We start from the raw sequence: 16,261 nt of genomic DNA on the forward strand, positions 1-16,261 counted from the left end.
TAAGGTCGAAGAACCCACCAGTTGTCTCCAAGAAAAAGCCATCCTCATCCACTACTGCACTACAGCCTCCAAAAAATAACCCAAAGGTCCCTAGACGTCGAAAATCAAGGAAAATAGGACTGCGGTCCAGGTTTCCAGTGAGTCGACAACACCGACTAATGGGATTTACAGAGAACCATTCAGCCACTTGTCTTCTGGTACTCCTTGCCTTGTCCCTGATACGCCTCCCTCTCAGCTTGTTAATCGACTTGAGTCATCATGGGCTCATGATCCACTCACCACTCTGAAACTAATCTGCAATCTCAGAGGTGTCAGAGGCACTGGAAAGAATGATAGGGAAGGCTCTTACACTGCTGCACTTTGGCTTCACAAACACCACCCCAGAAGCCTAGCCTAGCTTCCAATGTTGAAGTTTATGCCTCTTTTGGCTGCTTAAAAGATTTGTTAGAGATCATGTTTAGATTACTCGAAGGCCCTGATGCCCGGTCATTGATGAAGAAAGAATGGGAAGCCGGGAAGGGTTCAAAAGCAAGAGCTCTACAAAGGGCACTTCACTTCAAATCTCGAAGAACGCAGCGCAGCGCACTAATTGCAGATATCTGTCAACATATACAAGGAAAAAGAGGGCCCAGGTCCCAAGAGATGTAAGGATTCGAGCAAATAAGGTCAAAGTGATGGAAAACCAGCAGAGGGCTAGGAATTTGAGAAAGCAGAAACAGCTAGAGAGATCAAAGAAGGCACTTGAAATGTACAATACTGATGTAAATTACCAGTTTTCAGCTCTTTTTGCAAATCTGTTGAAGGCGGATACGGAATGCTTGAAATCGGGGATCACAAATAATTTTAGTTTAGCTGGGAATGGTGTTTGTATGATAAATACACATTAATCTCTGCAAGCATTGCTAAGTATTTTCTCGAGAATCTTACCCCGAGTATGAAGGAATTGAGGATGTTCACTACGTGTATCGAGTGAGAGACAGGTTGAGGAAACATGTATTGGTGCCACGCACTCAAGTTGCCAGAGGTGTATATGAGTGCAAGGGAATGTAGTTCAACTCCTTACAACAGAGTATCATCTGTCAGTCGCCATGACGAATTACACAATTTTTTTCAGAAATCATGACAAAAGAAGGTTCGATGAGTACCTTCAGAATGTAAAACAAGGAAAAAGCAAAGATTGCAGCCGGAGCTTTACTTCCTCATGATATAATTGAGTCTTGTCTGTATGGTGACACAGAGGAACAAATGACTGTTGCTGAGCTGCAATGGAAAATGATGGTGAATGATATGTTACAGAATGGTAGATTAACAAATTGTATTGCAGTTTCTGATGTCTCGGGAAGTATGTTAGGAATTCCAGTGAAAGTCTCGATTGTACTTGGTCTGTTAATTTCTGAGCTAAGTGAAGAACCCTGGAAGGGACATGTTATTACTTTTAGCGAGTATGCACAGCTTCATTTAATTGAAGGAAATAGTCTCCTTGAAAAGAGTGAATTTATTAGAAAAATGGATTGGGGTGGAAATACATATTTTCAGAAGGTTTTGATGAAATTTTGAAGGTTGCTGTAGCTGCAAAGCTGAGTGAAGATCTAATGATTAAGACGGTGTTTGTTTTTAGTGATATGGAATTTGACAAAGCATTAAAGAATCCGTGGGAGACAGATTACATGGTGATTCAGAAGAAATTCAAGGAAAATGGCTATGAGAGAGTGCCTGATATCATGTTCGGGAACCTCAGGGATTCGTTTTCAACACCTGTCACAACCACACAAAATGGAGTTGCTATATGCTTAGTGGATTTTCAAAGAATTTGTTGAGTCTTTTCCTGAGAGGAGGAGGAGATATTAATCCAGAGATTGTGATGGAGGCTACCATTTCTGGCGACGAGTATCAGAAACTAGTTGTATATGATTAATTGAGAAGAGATGTAAATTCTACAATTTGTTTAGTGAAATCTTAACTAGGAAAAGTTTTGCAGCATCCAATAGTTTAATGGTTTCAAGTATATTACGTTTCATAAATACACTTCTTACATGCCATAGGATGTTTAGTATTTACTTTCAAGTACATATCACTTGTTCACGCAGCCAATTTTATAACATTTTAGCTAAATAGTTTTATTTAATTGTATTATAGAATTGTAGTTGTGTACGTTCATCTAAAGATAGTGGAGCAAAATCAATCCTTCTAAACTCTTATAACACCCAAATTATATAGACTTCAGAGTCATAACAACATTGTTATGGATTACCTTTTGGATTCTGTAATATAGCCTCTGGGGCAGGAAACTACAAGGGTTAAATGCAGATGCCTTATGCATGCTATCTTCTGTTTAATTACTTGAACGAACGGGACTTTGGAAACAGTCCGGAAAGATAGGGACTCATACTACACCAGTATGCTATGTTCTAGTTGTACTACCTTGACATCCATCTAACAAGGCCATTAACATGTGTATAAACTGTTCCTTTGCAGATAGATATGCACAAACATTTTTACACATACATATTCAATTCTCTAACTCAAACATTAATCACCATGATATAGGAGTTTACGTTTAGCCCGAAACCAAATCTTTTTTATTTATTAAACAAAATCCTAATCAATTTAGATAACAGAGTTTGAAAAACACATTACATAGTTGGAAAACCCAAAACACACATCTCTGTCCTCGATCAATCAATCAATCATATAAAACTAGTTTCTCATAGTCGTCACCGGAAATGGCAGCCTTCATCACAGCTTCAGGATTCATATCTCCCCCTTCTTCCAAGAAGATAGTCAGCAAATTCTTAGAGAACCCACTAACCAGAGCCACCCCTTTTTCCGTAGCTTTGACAGGTGTTGCAGAAGATTCACTGAGATTCCAGAACACAATGTCAGGCACTTTTACATACCCCTTTTCCCTGAATTTCCTCTGAATCACCATGTAATCAGTCTCCCAAGGACGCAGAGATGCCAGATCAAACTCCATATCACTGAAAACAAATACCCTCTTTATCATTTGCTCTTCGGTCAGCTTTGCATCCAGAGCAACCTTCAGTATTTTATCAAAAACCTTCTGAAAATCAGTGTTCATATTCCAGTCCATTTCCTTAATAAATTCACATTTCTCCCGGAGATTGTTCCCTTTAACTACATGAAGTTCTGGGTTAGAGCTGAAGGTAATCAGCTGTCCTTTCCAAGGCTCATCACTTAGCTCAGAAACTAATAAACCACGGGCAACAGAAACTTCCATCGGTGTTCCTTCCATACTTCCTGACACATCACTAACTGCAATACAATTTTTAAGCTTTCCTTTATTCAACATATCATCCACCATTCCTTTCCACTGCAGCTCCGCAACCATCTCTTGTCCATCAGTATCACGGGCCAAACAAGACTTAATTATATCATGTGGAAGCAATGCCCCCGATGCAATCTTTGCTTTTCCTTGCTTCACATCCTCAAGATACTTGCTAAACCTTTCCTTATCATGATCCATAAAAATATCAGTGTAAGTCTTCATAGCTACAGAAGCAACTCTTTTGTAAGGAAGGGAATCCCACTTCTGTGCACTCATATAAACCTCAGGCAACTTAAGCGCCTCATGAAGTGGAACAAGCACTTGTTTCCTCAACCTATCTCTCACTGCTAAAATATACCGATCCTCCCCAATCCCTTCTTACTCCGGGTAGATTTCCCTTGGAAACAGTTTTTTAGCGATACTAGCACATATCATTGTGTACTTATCATATGACGAATCAATTGAGGGACACCACTTACCAGCCAAACTAATACTTTTAGCCTTCTTCAAATTCAACCACTCCACATCCGCCTTAAGTAAATCCGCAAAAAGAGTAGAAACACTTTCATGCAAGAACCGATAATTGGCATCGGTATTGTACATGTCCATATGCTTCTTTACTCTTTCAGCCTGTTTCTCCTTCCTCAACTGACTAGCCCTATGTTTATCATCCATAGCTTGCGCCTTATTCGCTTCAATCCTCACTTCTCTCGGAATCAAAGACTTGAGTTTCTTCTCCTTCCTCTTTCTCCAACCCGACTTAAACTTGACATCCCTACAAACACCAATAGAACCTCTCCCTTTCAAAGGCTTCCTCGATTTCCATTCACTTTTAAGTCTAGCCCTTGCATCAGCGCCTTGGAGAAGACGAAACAAGATCTCCATCAAATCCTTAAAGTAACCAAACGAGGCGTAAACATGCGCATTGCATGCTAGGGTTTTAGGATGATGTTTGTGGAGCCATAATGCAGCAGTGTAAAACCCTTCTTTATCAGATTTTCCGGTGCCTCTAACGCCACGTAAATTACATATGAGTTTAAGAGTGGTGAGTGGATCACGAGACCACGAGGTTTCGAGACGTTGGACTAGTTGATACGAGGGCGTGTCAGGGACAACATGGAAGAAGAAATCAAGACATGGATTGCAAGAAGACAAGTACGTTGCGGAATTGTTTTGAGTCAAGCCCATCATCGGAGGGGCTACGTTGAATCCAGTTCTTAGTGCGTTAACGAACTCCATAGCCAAATATTTAGATGTATGTGGATTCAACAGTCGAGAAGGGATTTTAGGGTAGATAAGTAGATAATTGATTGGAGATGAGGGTTTTGGTTTAGTATCAGATCATGTATGATCCAAATATATATACAAAAATTCTACTTGGAGGCCAAGTATAATTAGGAGCACCTGCACCGTCATATAATTAGGATTAGTTAACGTTTGGCTAATAATTTATTATCTTTCTTTTGCTAATTGCTTGTCTTGTAAAATTAACTCCCCAATTAATTTTTTGAGAATAACTCCCCAATTAATTTAAGATTAAAACATTTTTTATGTAATTTATTTTCGAATAGAATATGTTAGTTTACTTTTTTTAAAAAAAAGGAATATTATTTAGTCCGTTATAATCTTTCTTGTTTTCTTGAGTTATAATATAATTTTTCTTGTTTTCAGATTTAAAATAAATCAGGGGACTCCACTTTCTCGACCAAAATAAATAAAAATGTTATTGGATAATAGCTTAATGTTTCCGGAATAATAGCTTAATTACTTACTTCCCCTTCTTCATTCTTGGATACAAATCAAACTTCACATCACTACTAACACCTTAAACACATCTACCCTCCGATGAGTTCTTCAATTTCCATTACCATATGAATTTATGATAACGGTTCTTTCATCATGGCCTTGAGTAACCAAAAATAACGACTTCAATTTTAATATCTTTCACAAATTATAATTATTACATTGTTATACTCAATCATGTTTGTTAGAAAGATCCATTGGTTTTACCAAGTCAATAACTTTCTCTTGCGAGTTCTTACAAAATTAAGCTATTTTCTTATATACACACAAGTCAAAACAACTTCAGAAACTTAAATCTAAAATTCACATAGCTGTATCATCCAAACATAACCAAAACGAGTAAATTGTTTGTGAACTTCAAAAGGACCGTACATAAATACCAATAAATTGAACAGCAAAGAAAATGGATACTATAAATCAAACTATAATACAGATAGGAGTTCTCAAGCTCAAACCAGTTAAAAGCATTCTATTCGATAGATAGTAGTAAAAATTATGAGTCAAAAGGTGCAAACATCAGCAGTATCTTACACATAGTGCCCAAGAACACAAGGGAACTGAAGTGCCCTGAACAAAGTGCCTTAACCTAAAATGTCTCTCTTACCAGATTCTTCTTCGTTACCTTGCAAATCGCCGCGTCCATTCTGCAGCTAATTCATTATGTTTAGCTTTATCTTCCAAGTACAAGTGAGCGATACCAGGAACAAGAGGTTTATCTGCAAGAATTAATGTAATTTCTATATTTTAAGTTTGCAAGAGGCACAAATTTAAAGAAAAGAACCAATACAGTTGGTGTTTTGATCATCACACCCGTAAATATTGATGCACCGCACATATTCCTTAATACACCTCCTTAAAAGTTACTATATTTCACGCTCAAACTATTTAAAAGTTTATTTAGGTTACCTTATAGACTTCTGGTCCACTTGCTCCAAGCAAAGTAAATCCTTTATTAATGCTAAAGATTAGGTCTTGGACCAACTTCTGTGTTGACTCGGATCAGGATTTATTGGTAATCTTAGTGGCAAAGGAAATACTAGTTGAAGGCAAAAGCAAATACTAGTTTCATTCACTTAGACCCTTCCTGGCCATCATAAAGAGTGTTTGCAATCTGAATATAAAACCTGTGGGAATAACGTGACTAATTATGATAATGAGACCCTAATTTGCTTGGTATATATGTATATACTAAAGAAGAAACTTCCCAAATTTTAAATTATAAACATCGCCTAAATAAGAAGCTACACCAATCATTTCCTCGCTGAACAAGAAGAGGTCCTACTTATAGCTATAACATGTATTTTGCTTCCATAATCTTAACCACTGAAACAAGATATCACTTCGAAATAGAGAAAAAATACATACAGGGATCAGGATTTGTGAAAATCGATCTTAATGCTAGCAAAACTTTTGAAATTGTTAAAGCAGGGCTCCAGCTATCCTTCAGAATATCCAAACCAACATTGCCGCCTGAATCAACATTGCAGTGGTAGATGCGAGTTTTGAATACCACCTGTAGTTCTGAATTTAGAATTAACACGCATAAAAGGAAAATAAAAAAATGACATGACATATATAATTCACCAGGCCTATGGTAGGATGGCCAATATTACATAATCCAACTCTTGCATAATCTAATAAACCACTAAGAAAGATTTTGCTCATTTGAGGACCCCCCACAAACGACATTGTTTAATGAGTTTTAAAAAGCACTAATGTATACAATGTTCTGATATACAAATGTACATACCTTGGGGGGTCTGAAGGGATAATCATTCGGAAATGTTATGTCAAGAAAAAATATTCCCCCCTGATAAGGTGTTCCTGCAACCAACAATGAAATCTAAAGATGTAGCCAATATAATGTAACATATAATATCCAAAAGGTAAAGTGTAAGCTTCATGAATATTCATACAACAAAAAGATGGATGAAAATTTTAATTTGTCATCATTTAGAGTTAAGCTCAAGAAATATCATAATCTAACAACTAGAAGCAGATGAATATCATAAGGTCAGTTGGAAAGAATGATGCTTTTATGATTTTAAACCTTCAATATTTTTCAGTATAAAATAACTCTAAACTATGCTTGAGCTATGAAACATAAAACCTGCGTGGTTTAGAATTGATTCCTACAATGATCCTTTGATGTTAAGGCATGCATGAAATGACATTCGTGATGCGAAAGAATGAGTACCATTCAATAAGTGGGAAAATTCTGCCCAGCTCGGCAATTGCGGGATAGGAGCAAACTAATCAAATATGAGGAATTCATATTCATTTTAAGCACGATTATAGTTGATGATTCACAACATTCATAACTAGATACAATATGGGTGGTTGCCTTGTCAAAATTAACCAATTTCCAAATCTACCAACCTAAAAGTTAAAGTTATTGGGGAGTAATAAAAGAAACATTATAAAAGAAAAAAATAGTATTGCAGTTGATAGTAGAAGCTAAGGCAAGGTAAAGTAGAGCATCACTCGAAGTTTGCTCTTTTTTATCAAGCAAACACATAACTTAATAATAGATGTAAAGCCTACTGATACACATCTGAAATCACCGACCCACTCTCACGCAACAAAAAAAGATTGAATGTGTTAATGGATGATGATAGTTGTAGAGGTACCTGAAGGGGCAATGAGGGTAGCAACCCAGTGATAAAGATTATCGCCTTTAGGGCCAGCAGAAGAGTGAGGAGGTGGGTCCAAGTTAAGTTCACTCATTTCCTTTTGTATTCTCTTACCCGAAGATGACACTGTTGTTGTCGATTGCCATGTTCTTCCTCCTGAACTACTGCTCTTCATCCCTTCCCCGCAATTCAATTCAATTCAATTTAATTCACTAACCCTGCCTTAAACTAGATTTAACTTCCGATGCTTTGGATATTTACGCACACTCCTAACCACAATAATTCAAAACTTTAACAACAATTCTGATAAATTCATATTATGCTCCTATCACTTTGTTGCAATAACAACCAAAGGTTTCTGGTAAATAAGAAATTGTAATATTACACGTGTAGATAGGCACACAGACAAATATACAGTGAATCAAGGAATTAAGGGGAAGGAGAGAGAGAGAGAGAGAGAGAGAGAGAGAGAGAGAGAGAGAGAGAGAGAGAGAGTAAGCACCCGGGCTTGGATATCGGCGAGCTGACAAAGAAGAATCCAAACGAGTAAGATCAGTACTATGTCATCTTCAACCCCATGTCTATTCCTAAATCTGTATTTCCCCCTTTTTTCTCTTAATTTAATCTTTGGTTACTGTGAACAGTAAATTATTTAAAACACTTTCTATGAAGTAAACAAAATAACAAATACTCCGCTGAGTTTTATCCTCCATTAATCACAGAACAGAACAGATCAACATTAATCGAGCGACATTATGAAATGAATGGCCTATTAATTTAAAATGTACATATTTTACGACTAACACCTGGAATTAAGTAATTATAAAAATAACGGCTCCTCCCACTATCTTATTAATATCGATATTTAACAGAACTTGTATGATTTCAAATGCATAATTGACATGGTGCCAACATTCACTGGGCAATAAAATAAATTAATTGTTGAACTTAAAAATAAGATTTAGCTTTGAAATTAATTCAAAGATTAGTCTGATACATTTATAAAATCTTTAAAAAAAAAACAGAAGAAGCAATGGAAGCAGATGGTGGATGATATTTTAAAGTGACAAGGATTTTGATCAAACATTGGAGTATCCATGGGAGACTCATTACATGGTGATTCTGAAAAAATCCAAGGAAAGTCGATAGGAGAGAGTCCCCAATATCTTGTTTTGGAACCTCAGGGTTTCATCTGCAACAACACATAATGGAGTGGGTATGGTTTAGAGGATATTTAAAGAATTTGATGAATATATTCCGGGAAGAGGACAAGAAATTTAGCCCTAGGAAAAGGTCATTTCCCGCTATGAGTATCAAAAATTAGATGCACATGATTAAGATCACAAATTCATTTTTATGTATAATTATGTTGTTCTTTTAAATTTTTGCCATGTGTTCTTCATTGTTACTGCATTCCAAATCTTCCTGCAGTGTTACTGCGCATAATACTTGGTCCATGGAACCTGTGAATTTAATTGATATAATGGTTTAAGCATAGGTTTTCTCATGCATTGACCTTGCATGCAATCAAGATATTCCTGAAGCTGTATCAGGCTCTTAGAAACAGATAACCAGGCCTATATGCACATTTATTTGTGAAATTAAGGATTCATATTCAGTAAGTGCCATCACCAATCCTTAAAGGTGCTGGTAAAATTTGTGAAATGGAGGATATGGATGATGATTAAAATACGAAAGCAGTACTAATTGCAATCCGCAAGCTGTGATAGTGGCTTTCATTTATGGTAAAGAGTTTATCTATGAATATGTGACTAACTATATTGATGTCTAGTTATCGTTAATTGGATAAATCTATCTTCTCCCAGTAGCAAAAAGTTGACCTTTGATAGTCTCTCAAGACATGAAAATGCTAACAAGAAATTGTCAAAATGCACTCTTCCGGGTCATCTAGACAGGTTAAATGAGACTGCTATCTCCTATATTATATTTATATATGCATCAGAACTGAGCTATATGATGGTAATTTAACGAGAAACAGACTATATCCATCCCGAAATTAGCACTTCCAATTCTCTTTGTAAGCAGTCCCAGTCCCAGGACTTGTCAAAAGCCATCCCCGTGGAAGTCCTGGACAAGCCAAAAATTGCTTTCGGAAAGTTAATGTGTTTAAACAAAAACCAAGCAGTCTCTTAGCTAGAGAGCTCTGCAAAATCAACCTTGCCAGTACAATTTGTGAAATTATCCATCAGCTGTACACCAAAGAGATGGTGGATCCAGCCAACATTTAGTTCGTAAAAATAATGCCATTAAAATTAAAGACCAAAAATTAACACAGTAATATAAAACAATGTAAACCGTTTTGAAGCATCCAAAGCGGAAATTCACAGAAAAGATAAGTAAAATGACAATTAGAAGGAAAAAACAGGAGCATAAGATATTTCCTATTAATATTCAGTCCCACTGGTCATCTTTCTCCTCTTTTATTTCAGAATCATCCAACTGTTTTAATGCACGAGACGAGATAAAACAGATACATAAGATAACAATGCCCTGAAAATCACCAGAACATCATCACCCTGAACATTGAGTCAGTCTATTTATTTCAATGTGATATTTTGAGGTTAATGACTCAATGCTCAGTTTATTTATACTGTATATTTCATATCTTAGACAGGACAATCTTGGTTTTCCAATTTTACAAGAACAGGGGTAAAGGAAAAAGAAAATTCTCTATATCTTAACCAGATCTCGAAAAGGGTCAGAAATCAAAAACACCTACACCAATTGATCCTAATTTACATTCTGAGCATGCAAACTGCTTATAACATAGAGTATTTATGTTCCCAACATGTCTACATCACTTACACTATTTCTGCAACTGCAAGTTTTTGATATTGTGGTCGAGTGGACTATATATTGAAATAGAAATGCATCAGAAAGATTAAATCTTTCTCAGGCAATCCACATAGAATGTTGATTAATAAATCTTGCAGTAAATCGATAAGAACTAGCTCAAAGCATCACATTAACTCAAAGTCCACTTACCAAACAGAATTACAAACAAAAAACCATCCAAATATACAATAATTCCAAGTACTTAAAAGTTGGGTGTTAAATGTTGATTCCAGGAGATATATCAAAATTAACTTTAGCCAAACCTCCAAAGTAAGATGCTGAAACTCAAACAGTTGTTGCCATAGCATAAATATGATATAGGAGTTTCTACTTGAGCCAAAACCAAATGCTTTTATTTATCAAGGAAAATCCTAAGATTCAAAAAACAGATATTAAAAAACATGCTATATAGTTTAATAATGCTAAAACACATATCTGTCCTCAATTATTTATCAGTCATATAAAACTAGTTTCTCATAGTCGTCACCAGATATGGCAGCCTTCATCACAGCTTCAGGATTCATATTCCCCCCTTCTTCCAGGAAGAGATTTAACAAATTCCTTGAAAAACCACTAAGCAGAGCCACACCCTTTTCCGTAGCTTTGACAGGTGTTGCAGAAGAGTTCCTCAGGTTCCAAAACACAATGTCAGGCACTTTTTCAAACCCCTTTTCTCTAAATTTCCTCTGAATCACCATGTAATCAGTTTCCCACGGATGCAGAGATGCTTCGTCAAACTCCATATCACTGAAAACAAACAACCTCTTTACCATTTGCTCTTCACTCAGCTTTGCTTCAACAGCAACCTCTAATCTTTTATCAAAGACCTTTTGGAAATCTGTATTTACATTTCACTGCTTTCTCTTAATAAATTCACACTTTTCCCTAAGACTGCTACCTTGAATCACGTGAAGTTCTAGCTTCCAGCTAAAAGTGATCAGCTGTCCTTTCCAAGGCTCTTCACTTAGCTCAGAAACTAATAAACCAAGCGCAACAGAAACTTCCAATGGCGTTCCTTCCATATTTTTTGGAAGCCCCGAAAACATACTTCCTGACACATCAGAAATCGCAAGAGAATTTGTAAGTTTGCCTTTGTTCAGCATATCATCCACCATTCCATTCCATTGCAGCTCTGCAACAATCTCCTGTCCATCACTACTACGGGCTAAACAAGACCTGATTATGTCATGCGGAAATAGTGCCCCAGATGCAATCTTTTCTTTCCCTTGTTTCACATCCTCGAGATACTTGCTAAATCTTTTCTTATCATGATCCATAAAAATATCAGTGTAGGTCTTCATAGCAACAGAAGCAACTCTACTGTAAGGAAGAGAGTCCCACTTCTGTGTACACATATAAATTTCAGGCAACTTAAGCGCCTCCTGAAGTGGAACAAGGACCTGTTTCCTCAATCTGTTTTGAAGTGCCATGACATACTGATCATCCCCAATCGCTTCATACTCCGGATAGAGTTTCCTTGGAAACAGTTTCTTAGCAATGCTAGTGCATATCAATGTATGCTTATCATACGACGAATCAATTGAGGGACACCACTTCCCAGCCAAACTAATATTCTTAGGCTTTTTCAGATTCAACCACTCCACATCCGCCTTTAGTAAATCTGCAAAAAAGAGTCGAAACACTTTCGTGCAAGAACCGATACTTCACATCATTATTAAACATATCCATAGCTTTCTTAACTCTTTCAGCCATTTTCTCCTTCCTCAACTTACTAGCCCTTAGTTTCTCTTCAATCACTTTGGCCTTATTCGCCTCAATCCTTACTTCTTTCGAAATCACAGCCTTCAGTTTCTTCTCTTTTTGCTCATTTGAATCTGGCTTAAACTTCACATCCCTACAAACACCCTTAGAACCTCTCCCTTTCATAGGCTTCTTCGATTTCCACTCGCTTTTAAGAAGAGTTCTGGCATCGGGGCCTTGAAGAATACGGAACAAGATCTCCGTCAAATCCTTAAAGTAAACAAAAGAGGTAAAAAGTTTATTAACTAATTTAATACGGTCGCAAGAGGTAAAAAGTTTATTAAAATTTAATGGTATTTAATATGTACAAGCATTGCCAAAAAAAAAAAAATCCACGGGAATCTCTTACTCTGGTGTCACTTCACCAGGCACTCAAGTTTCCTCAAGTCTATGTCAGTGGAAAGGAATGGAGTTTTCTTACCACAGAGTTTTATCTGTTGCCATGAACTGATGAACAAGTACACGATGATATTTAAAAAATCATGACAGAAAAAAATTCAAAGAGTATTTTGAAAATGTGAAACAGGGCAAATCCAAGGTTGCAATTAATGCATTACTTCAGTTCAACATACTATAATCGTGTCTTGTTCGTGAGGAAAAAATGGACTGCTGCAGAGCTGCAATGGAACGAGATTGTGGATGTTATGTTAAGTAGAGGTAAATTAACAAATTATATTGTAGAGTCTAATAACAACAATCTGGATCCGTAGAAACACCGAGGAACCATGCATGGCCTTCCCGACCCTTTCATTTCCATAATCTTTACCCTGTCAATTTAATCCAAAACACTAGTTTTGCATTACGCAAGAAGAATGTCCTTTTTGGTTAGAACTTAGTACTTTTATTTGTAGCCAATCTATTTTTTTCTTCGAGCATACCAATGCAGTACTAAAACCGGTGCTATAAAGAAAAATATGAAACCAGATTTATAACTTATTGAATCCCTGATGTTGTATCCAATGCACAGACATATCTAAACAAGATGCTATATTTTAGAAATTAGAACCAAAGATCATTGTTGCTATCCTGGAGAACAAATCTAGAGCTAGTAGTAAAATATTTACGCTATTGTCATATTTTGACATAGACATAGTGAATTTTGCTAGAAGAGAACTTAGACTTCATTTTTCTCTTTTCTACAGATAGCAAGCAAGACTAATCTTCATTCTACATTTTGGTTATAGCACCAATTCAAATTTAAGCTATTCATTTTATATTCTAACTTTACTATAGATAGTCTGGAAATGGTTTTGCCAAGGAAGGTGGAAAGTAAGTTCTCTATTAACAACAAAAATTATATCTTGGTTTAGAACTAAACCAGATTAAGTCAATGACGTAATACTAATATTTTAATGCTAACATGAAACATCAAGGTTACTTGGTAAACAACGAAACAGTAGTTTAATTCGCCTGTCATCGCCAGTCCAAAATACTTGGTCTCCAAGTATAATGTCGTGCATATATTGATCTCATAGCATCTCATCCAAGTCAACTCCACTTCTCAATTTACATTAAGCCTCAAACTCTTCCCTGTTGAATCCCCATTTTAATCACACAGCATTTTTTTGCCATGGATTTTATTAACGCGCTGAAAACAGGATTTAACCAACCAATGATGGGCTTGACTGAAAACAACTCTGCCACATACTTGTCTTCCGGAAATCCTTGCCTTGACTTCTTTTTCCATGTAGTCCCCAGCACTCCGTCGTTTCAGCTGATTCAACGTCTGGAAGCCTCATGGTCTCATGATCCACTCACCACCCTTAAACTCATTTGCAATCTTCGAGGTATTAGAGGAACCGGCAAATCTGATAAAGAAGGCTTTTACACTGCGGCGCTTTGGCTACACAAACATCACCCCAAAACTTTAGCATGTAATGTCCATGTTTACGCCTTGTTTGGTTACTTTAAAGATTTTTTGGAGATCTTGTTTAGGTTACTCCAAGGTCCTGATGCAAGAGCCATACTTAAAAGGGAATGGAAAGAGAAGAAGAATGCAAAAGGCAGGGGTGTAAAAGGTGTTTATAAGGATGTTGAATTTAAGCTGGATTCGAGAAAGAGAAAGGAGAATGATATTAGGAAGTTAGAGAAAAAACTGATCAGGGATTTAATTTCAAAAGAAGTGCGGATTGAAAACAATAAGGCGAAGATGATGGAAGATAAACAAAGGGCTAGTCAGCTGAGGAAGGAAAATCAGGCTGCAAAGGCCACGAAAGCTATGGATATGTTTAATAACGATATCAATTATCAATTCTTGCATGAGAGTGTTTCAACTCTTTTTGCGGATCTACTTAGAGCAGATATGGAGTGGTTGAGTTTGGGTAAGACCAATAATATTAGTTTGGCCGGGAAGTGGTGTCCCACAATTGATTCGTCATATGATAGGTACACTTTAATATGTGCTAGTATTGCAAAGAAGCTATTCCCTCTGGAACTTTACCCCGAATACGAAGGTATTGGGGATGATGAGTATGTGTTTGCTGTTAGAGATAGGTTAAGGAAACAAGTCCTTGTTCCGCTTCGTGAGGCGCTTAAGTTGCCTGAGGTTTATATGAGTGCAAGAAAGTGGGGCTCTCTTCCTTACAAAAGAGTTGCTTCTGTAGCTATGAAGACTTATACTGATATTTTTATGGATCATGATAAAGAAAGGTTTAGCAAGTATCTTGAGGATGTGAAACAAGGGAAAGCTAAGATTGCAGCTGGGGCATTGCTTCCACATGATATAATTAGGTCTTGTTTGGATGGTTATAGTGATGGACAAGAGACGGTTGCTGAGCTACAATGGAAAAGAATGGTGGATGATATGTTGAAGAAAGGCAAACTAACAAATAGTATTGCAGTGAGTGATGTGTCGGGAAGTATGGCAGGTACACCGATGGAAGTTTCTATTGCCCTTGGTTTATTAGTTTCTGAGCTAAGCGACGAGCCTTGGAAAGGGCAGCTGATTACATTTAGCTCTAACCCAGAACTTCAAATGATTAAAGGAAGCAATCTCCGGGAGAAGTGTGAATTTGTTAAGGGAATGAAATGGGGTATGAATACAAATTTTCAGAAAGTTTTTGATCAAATACTGCAGGTTGCTGTTGCTGCAAATCTGAGTGAAGAGCAAATGATAAAGAGGGTGTTTGTTTTCAGTGATATGGAGTTTGATCAAGCATGTTTGCATCCGTGGGAGACTGATTACATGGTGATCCAGAGGAAATATAGGGAACAAGGTTATAAAAAAGTGCCTGACATTGTATTTTGGAATCTGAGGCAATCTTCTGCAACGCCAGTCAAAGCCACACAGAACGGAGTCGCTCTGCTTAGTGGGTTTTCAAAGAATCTGTTGACTATATTCTTGGAAGAAAGGGGGCTTTCCAATCCTGAAGCTGTTATGAAGGCTGCCATTTCTGGCGACGGCTATCAGAAACTAGTTGTATATGATTGATTGATTGGGGACAAATAAATGTATTATGATTCTTAAAATAAACAATGTCATTTTCGATCTAATAATAAAAAAACGCATGTTTTTTTTGTCTTAGATAAAAGCTCATTTATATATACTATGGTGATAAGTGTTTGAGTTTGAGCATGTTATGTACAAATTCATTGACTACAGTGAGTTTGGTAAAACTCTCTGCAATCTGTGCACATGTTGACGTGTATGCTGCTCCTGTTGCATGAATGTCCTTCAGTGCTCTATGCAGTTGTTTCTCTACCCAGAAACTGTCTGTTTAATTTATCTAGTAGAACTAACTCACTTTTGGTGTCAAAGCCAGAAGTATAATATGATATGTTTGGTTTAGTTCAGTCTATGTTGCTCAACTTTGGCAGAGAGAAATTTGTATTTGAAGAAGTTATAATATGATAGGTGATTAATCTCGTAAGAATTCATCAATTTTCAAGTGACAAATTCTAAACTTCTGGGCTGATATCTCTG

At 36.7% G+C, this 16,261-nt stretch overlaps 4 protein-coding genes and 2 pseudogenes across 5 annotated transcripts; 2 read left to right on the forward strand and 4 right to left on the reverse strand.

Moving 5' to 3' along the window:
- Nucleotides 1-61: 61 nt before the first annotated feature.
- LOC141686945 (uncharacterized) lies at nt 62-1,970 on the forward strand (annotated as a pseudogene).
- Nucleotides 1,971-2,567: 597 nt separating this feature from the next.
- Nucleotides 2,568-4,801, reverse strand: LOC141684736 (uncharacterized). The gene has a single exon (XM_074489840.1). It carries the CDS (start codon nt 4,523-4,525, stop codon nt 3,665-3,667), a length of 861 nt encoding a protein of 286 aa, XP_074345941.1. The 5' UTR covers nt 4,526-4,801; the 3' UTR covers nt 2,568-3,664.
- On the reverse strand, nt 2,684-3,562 carry LOC141685974 (uncharacterized). Its single transcript, XM_074491044.1, has one exon. The coding sequence runs from the start codon at nt 3,560-3,562 to the stop codon at nt 2,684-2,686; it is 879 nt and encodes a 292-aa protein (XP_074347145.1).
- A 671-nt stretch (nt 4,802-5,472) lies between the features above and the next one.
- LOC141682544 (constitutive photomorphogenesis protein 10) lies at nt 5,473-8,387 on the reverse strand. 2 transcript variants are annotated; one of them, XR_012559821.1, is made up of 6 exons: nt 8,225-8,387; nt 7,720-7,991; nt 6,840-6,913; nt 6,455-6,602; nt 5,996-6,213; nt 5,473-5,805 (listed from the first exon to the last, which is right to left on the reverse strand). XR_012559821.1 is itself a non-coding variant. In XM_074487231.1 (5 exons), the coding sequence occupies exons 2-5, from the start codon at nt 7,895-7,897 to the stop codon at nt 5,708-5,710; spliced, it is 498 nt and encodes a 165-aa protein (XP_074343332.1). In that variant the 5' UTR covers nt 7,898-7,991; nt 8,225-8,383; the 3' UTR covers nt 5,473-5,707. The 2 variants fall into 2 exon arrangements, 1 of the variants encoding a protein (XP_074343332.1); XM_074487231.1 differs by lacking the exon at nt 5,996-6,213 and having other exon boundaries at nt 8,225-8,383.
- Nucleotides 8,388-11,005: 2,618 nt separating this feature from the next.
- LOC141687170 (uncharacterized) lies at nt 11,006-12,936 on the reverse strand (annotated as a pseudogene).
- Nucleotides 12,937-13,608: 672 nt separating this feature from the next.
- Nucleotides 13,609-15,903, forward strand: LOC141684801 (uncharacterized). The gene has a single exon (XM_074489929.1). The coding sequence runs from the start codon at nt 13,910-13,912 to the stop codon at nt 15,767-15,769; it is 1,860 nt and encodes a 619-aa protein (XP_074346030.1). The 5' UTR covers nt 13,609-13,909; the 3' UTR covers nt 15,770-15,903.
- Nucleotides 15,904-16,261: the final 358 nt, after the last annotated feature.

The sequence above is a fragment of the Apium graveolens genome, chromosome 9, assembly GCF_009905375.1.
Source record: "Apium graveolens cultivar Ventura chromosome 9, ASM990537v1, whole genome shotgun sequence".
Taxonomy (NCBI): domain Eukaryota; kingdom Viridiplantae; phylum Streptophyta; class Magnoliopsida; order Apiales; family Apiaceae; genus Apium; species Apium graveolens.

Excerpts from the sequence above, each read along its gene's own strand:
- LOC141685974 (XM_074491044.1), bottom strand. The coding sequence starts at position 3,562 with ATGAGTGCACAGAAGTGGGATTCCCTTCCTTACAAAAGAGTTGCTTCT.
- LOC141684736 (XM_074489840.1), bottom strand. The coding sequence starts at position 4,525 with ATGGAGTTCGTTAACGCACTAAGAACTGGATTCAACGTAGCCCCTCCG.
- LOC141682544 (XM_074487231.1), bottom strand. The coding sequence starts at position 7,897 with ATGAAGAGCAGTAGTTCAGGAGGAAGAACATGGCAATCGACAACAACA. Across the intron at positions 6,914-7,719 it reads TACCCTCATTGCCCCTTCAG|GAACACCTTATCAGGGGGGA; the intron begins GTACCTCTACAA and ends TGTTGGTTGCAG. Across the intron at positions 5,806-6,454 it reads TTTCACAAATCCTGATCCCT|ATAAACCTCTTGTTCCTGGT; the intron begins GTATGTATTTTT and ends TAATTCTTGCAG.
- LOC141684801 (XM_074489929.1), top strand. The coding sequence starts at position 13,910 with ATGGATTTTATTAACGCGCTGAAAACAGGATTTAACCAACCAATGATG.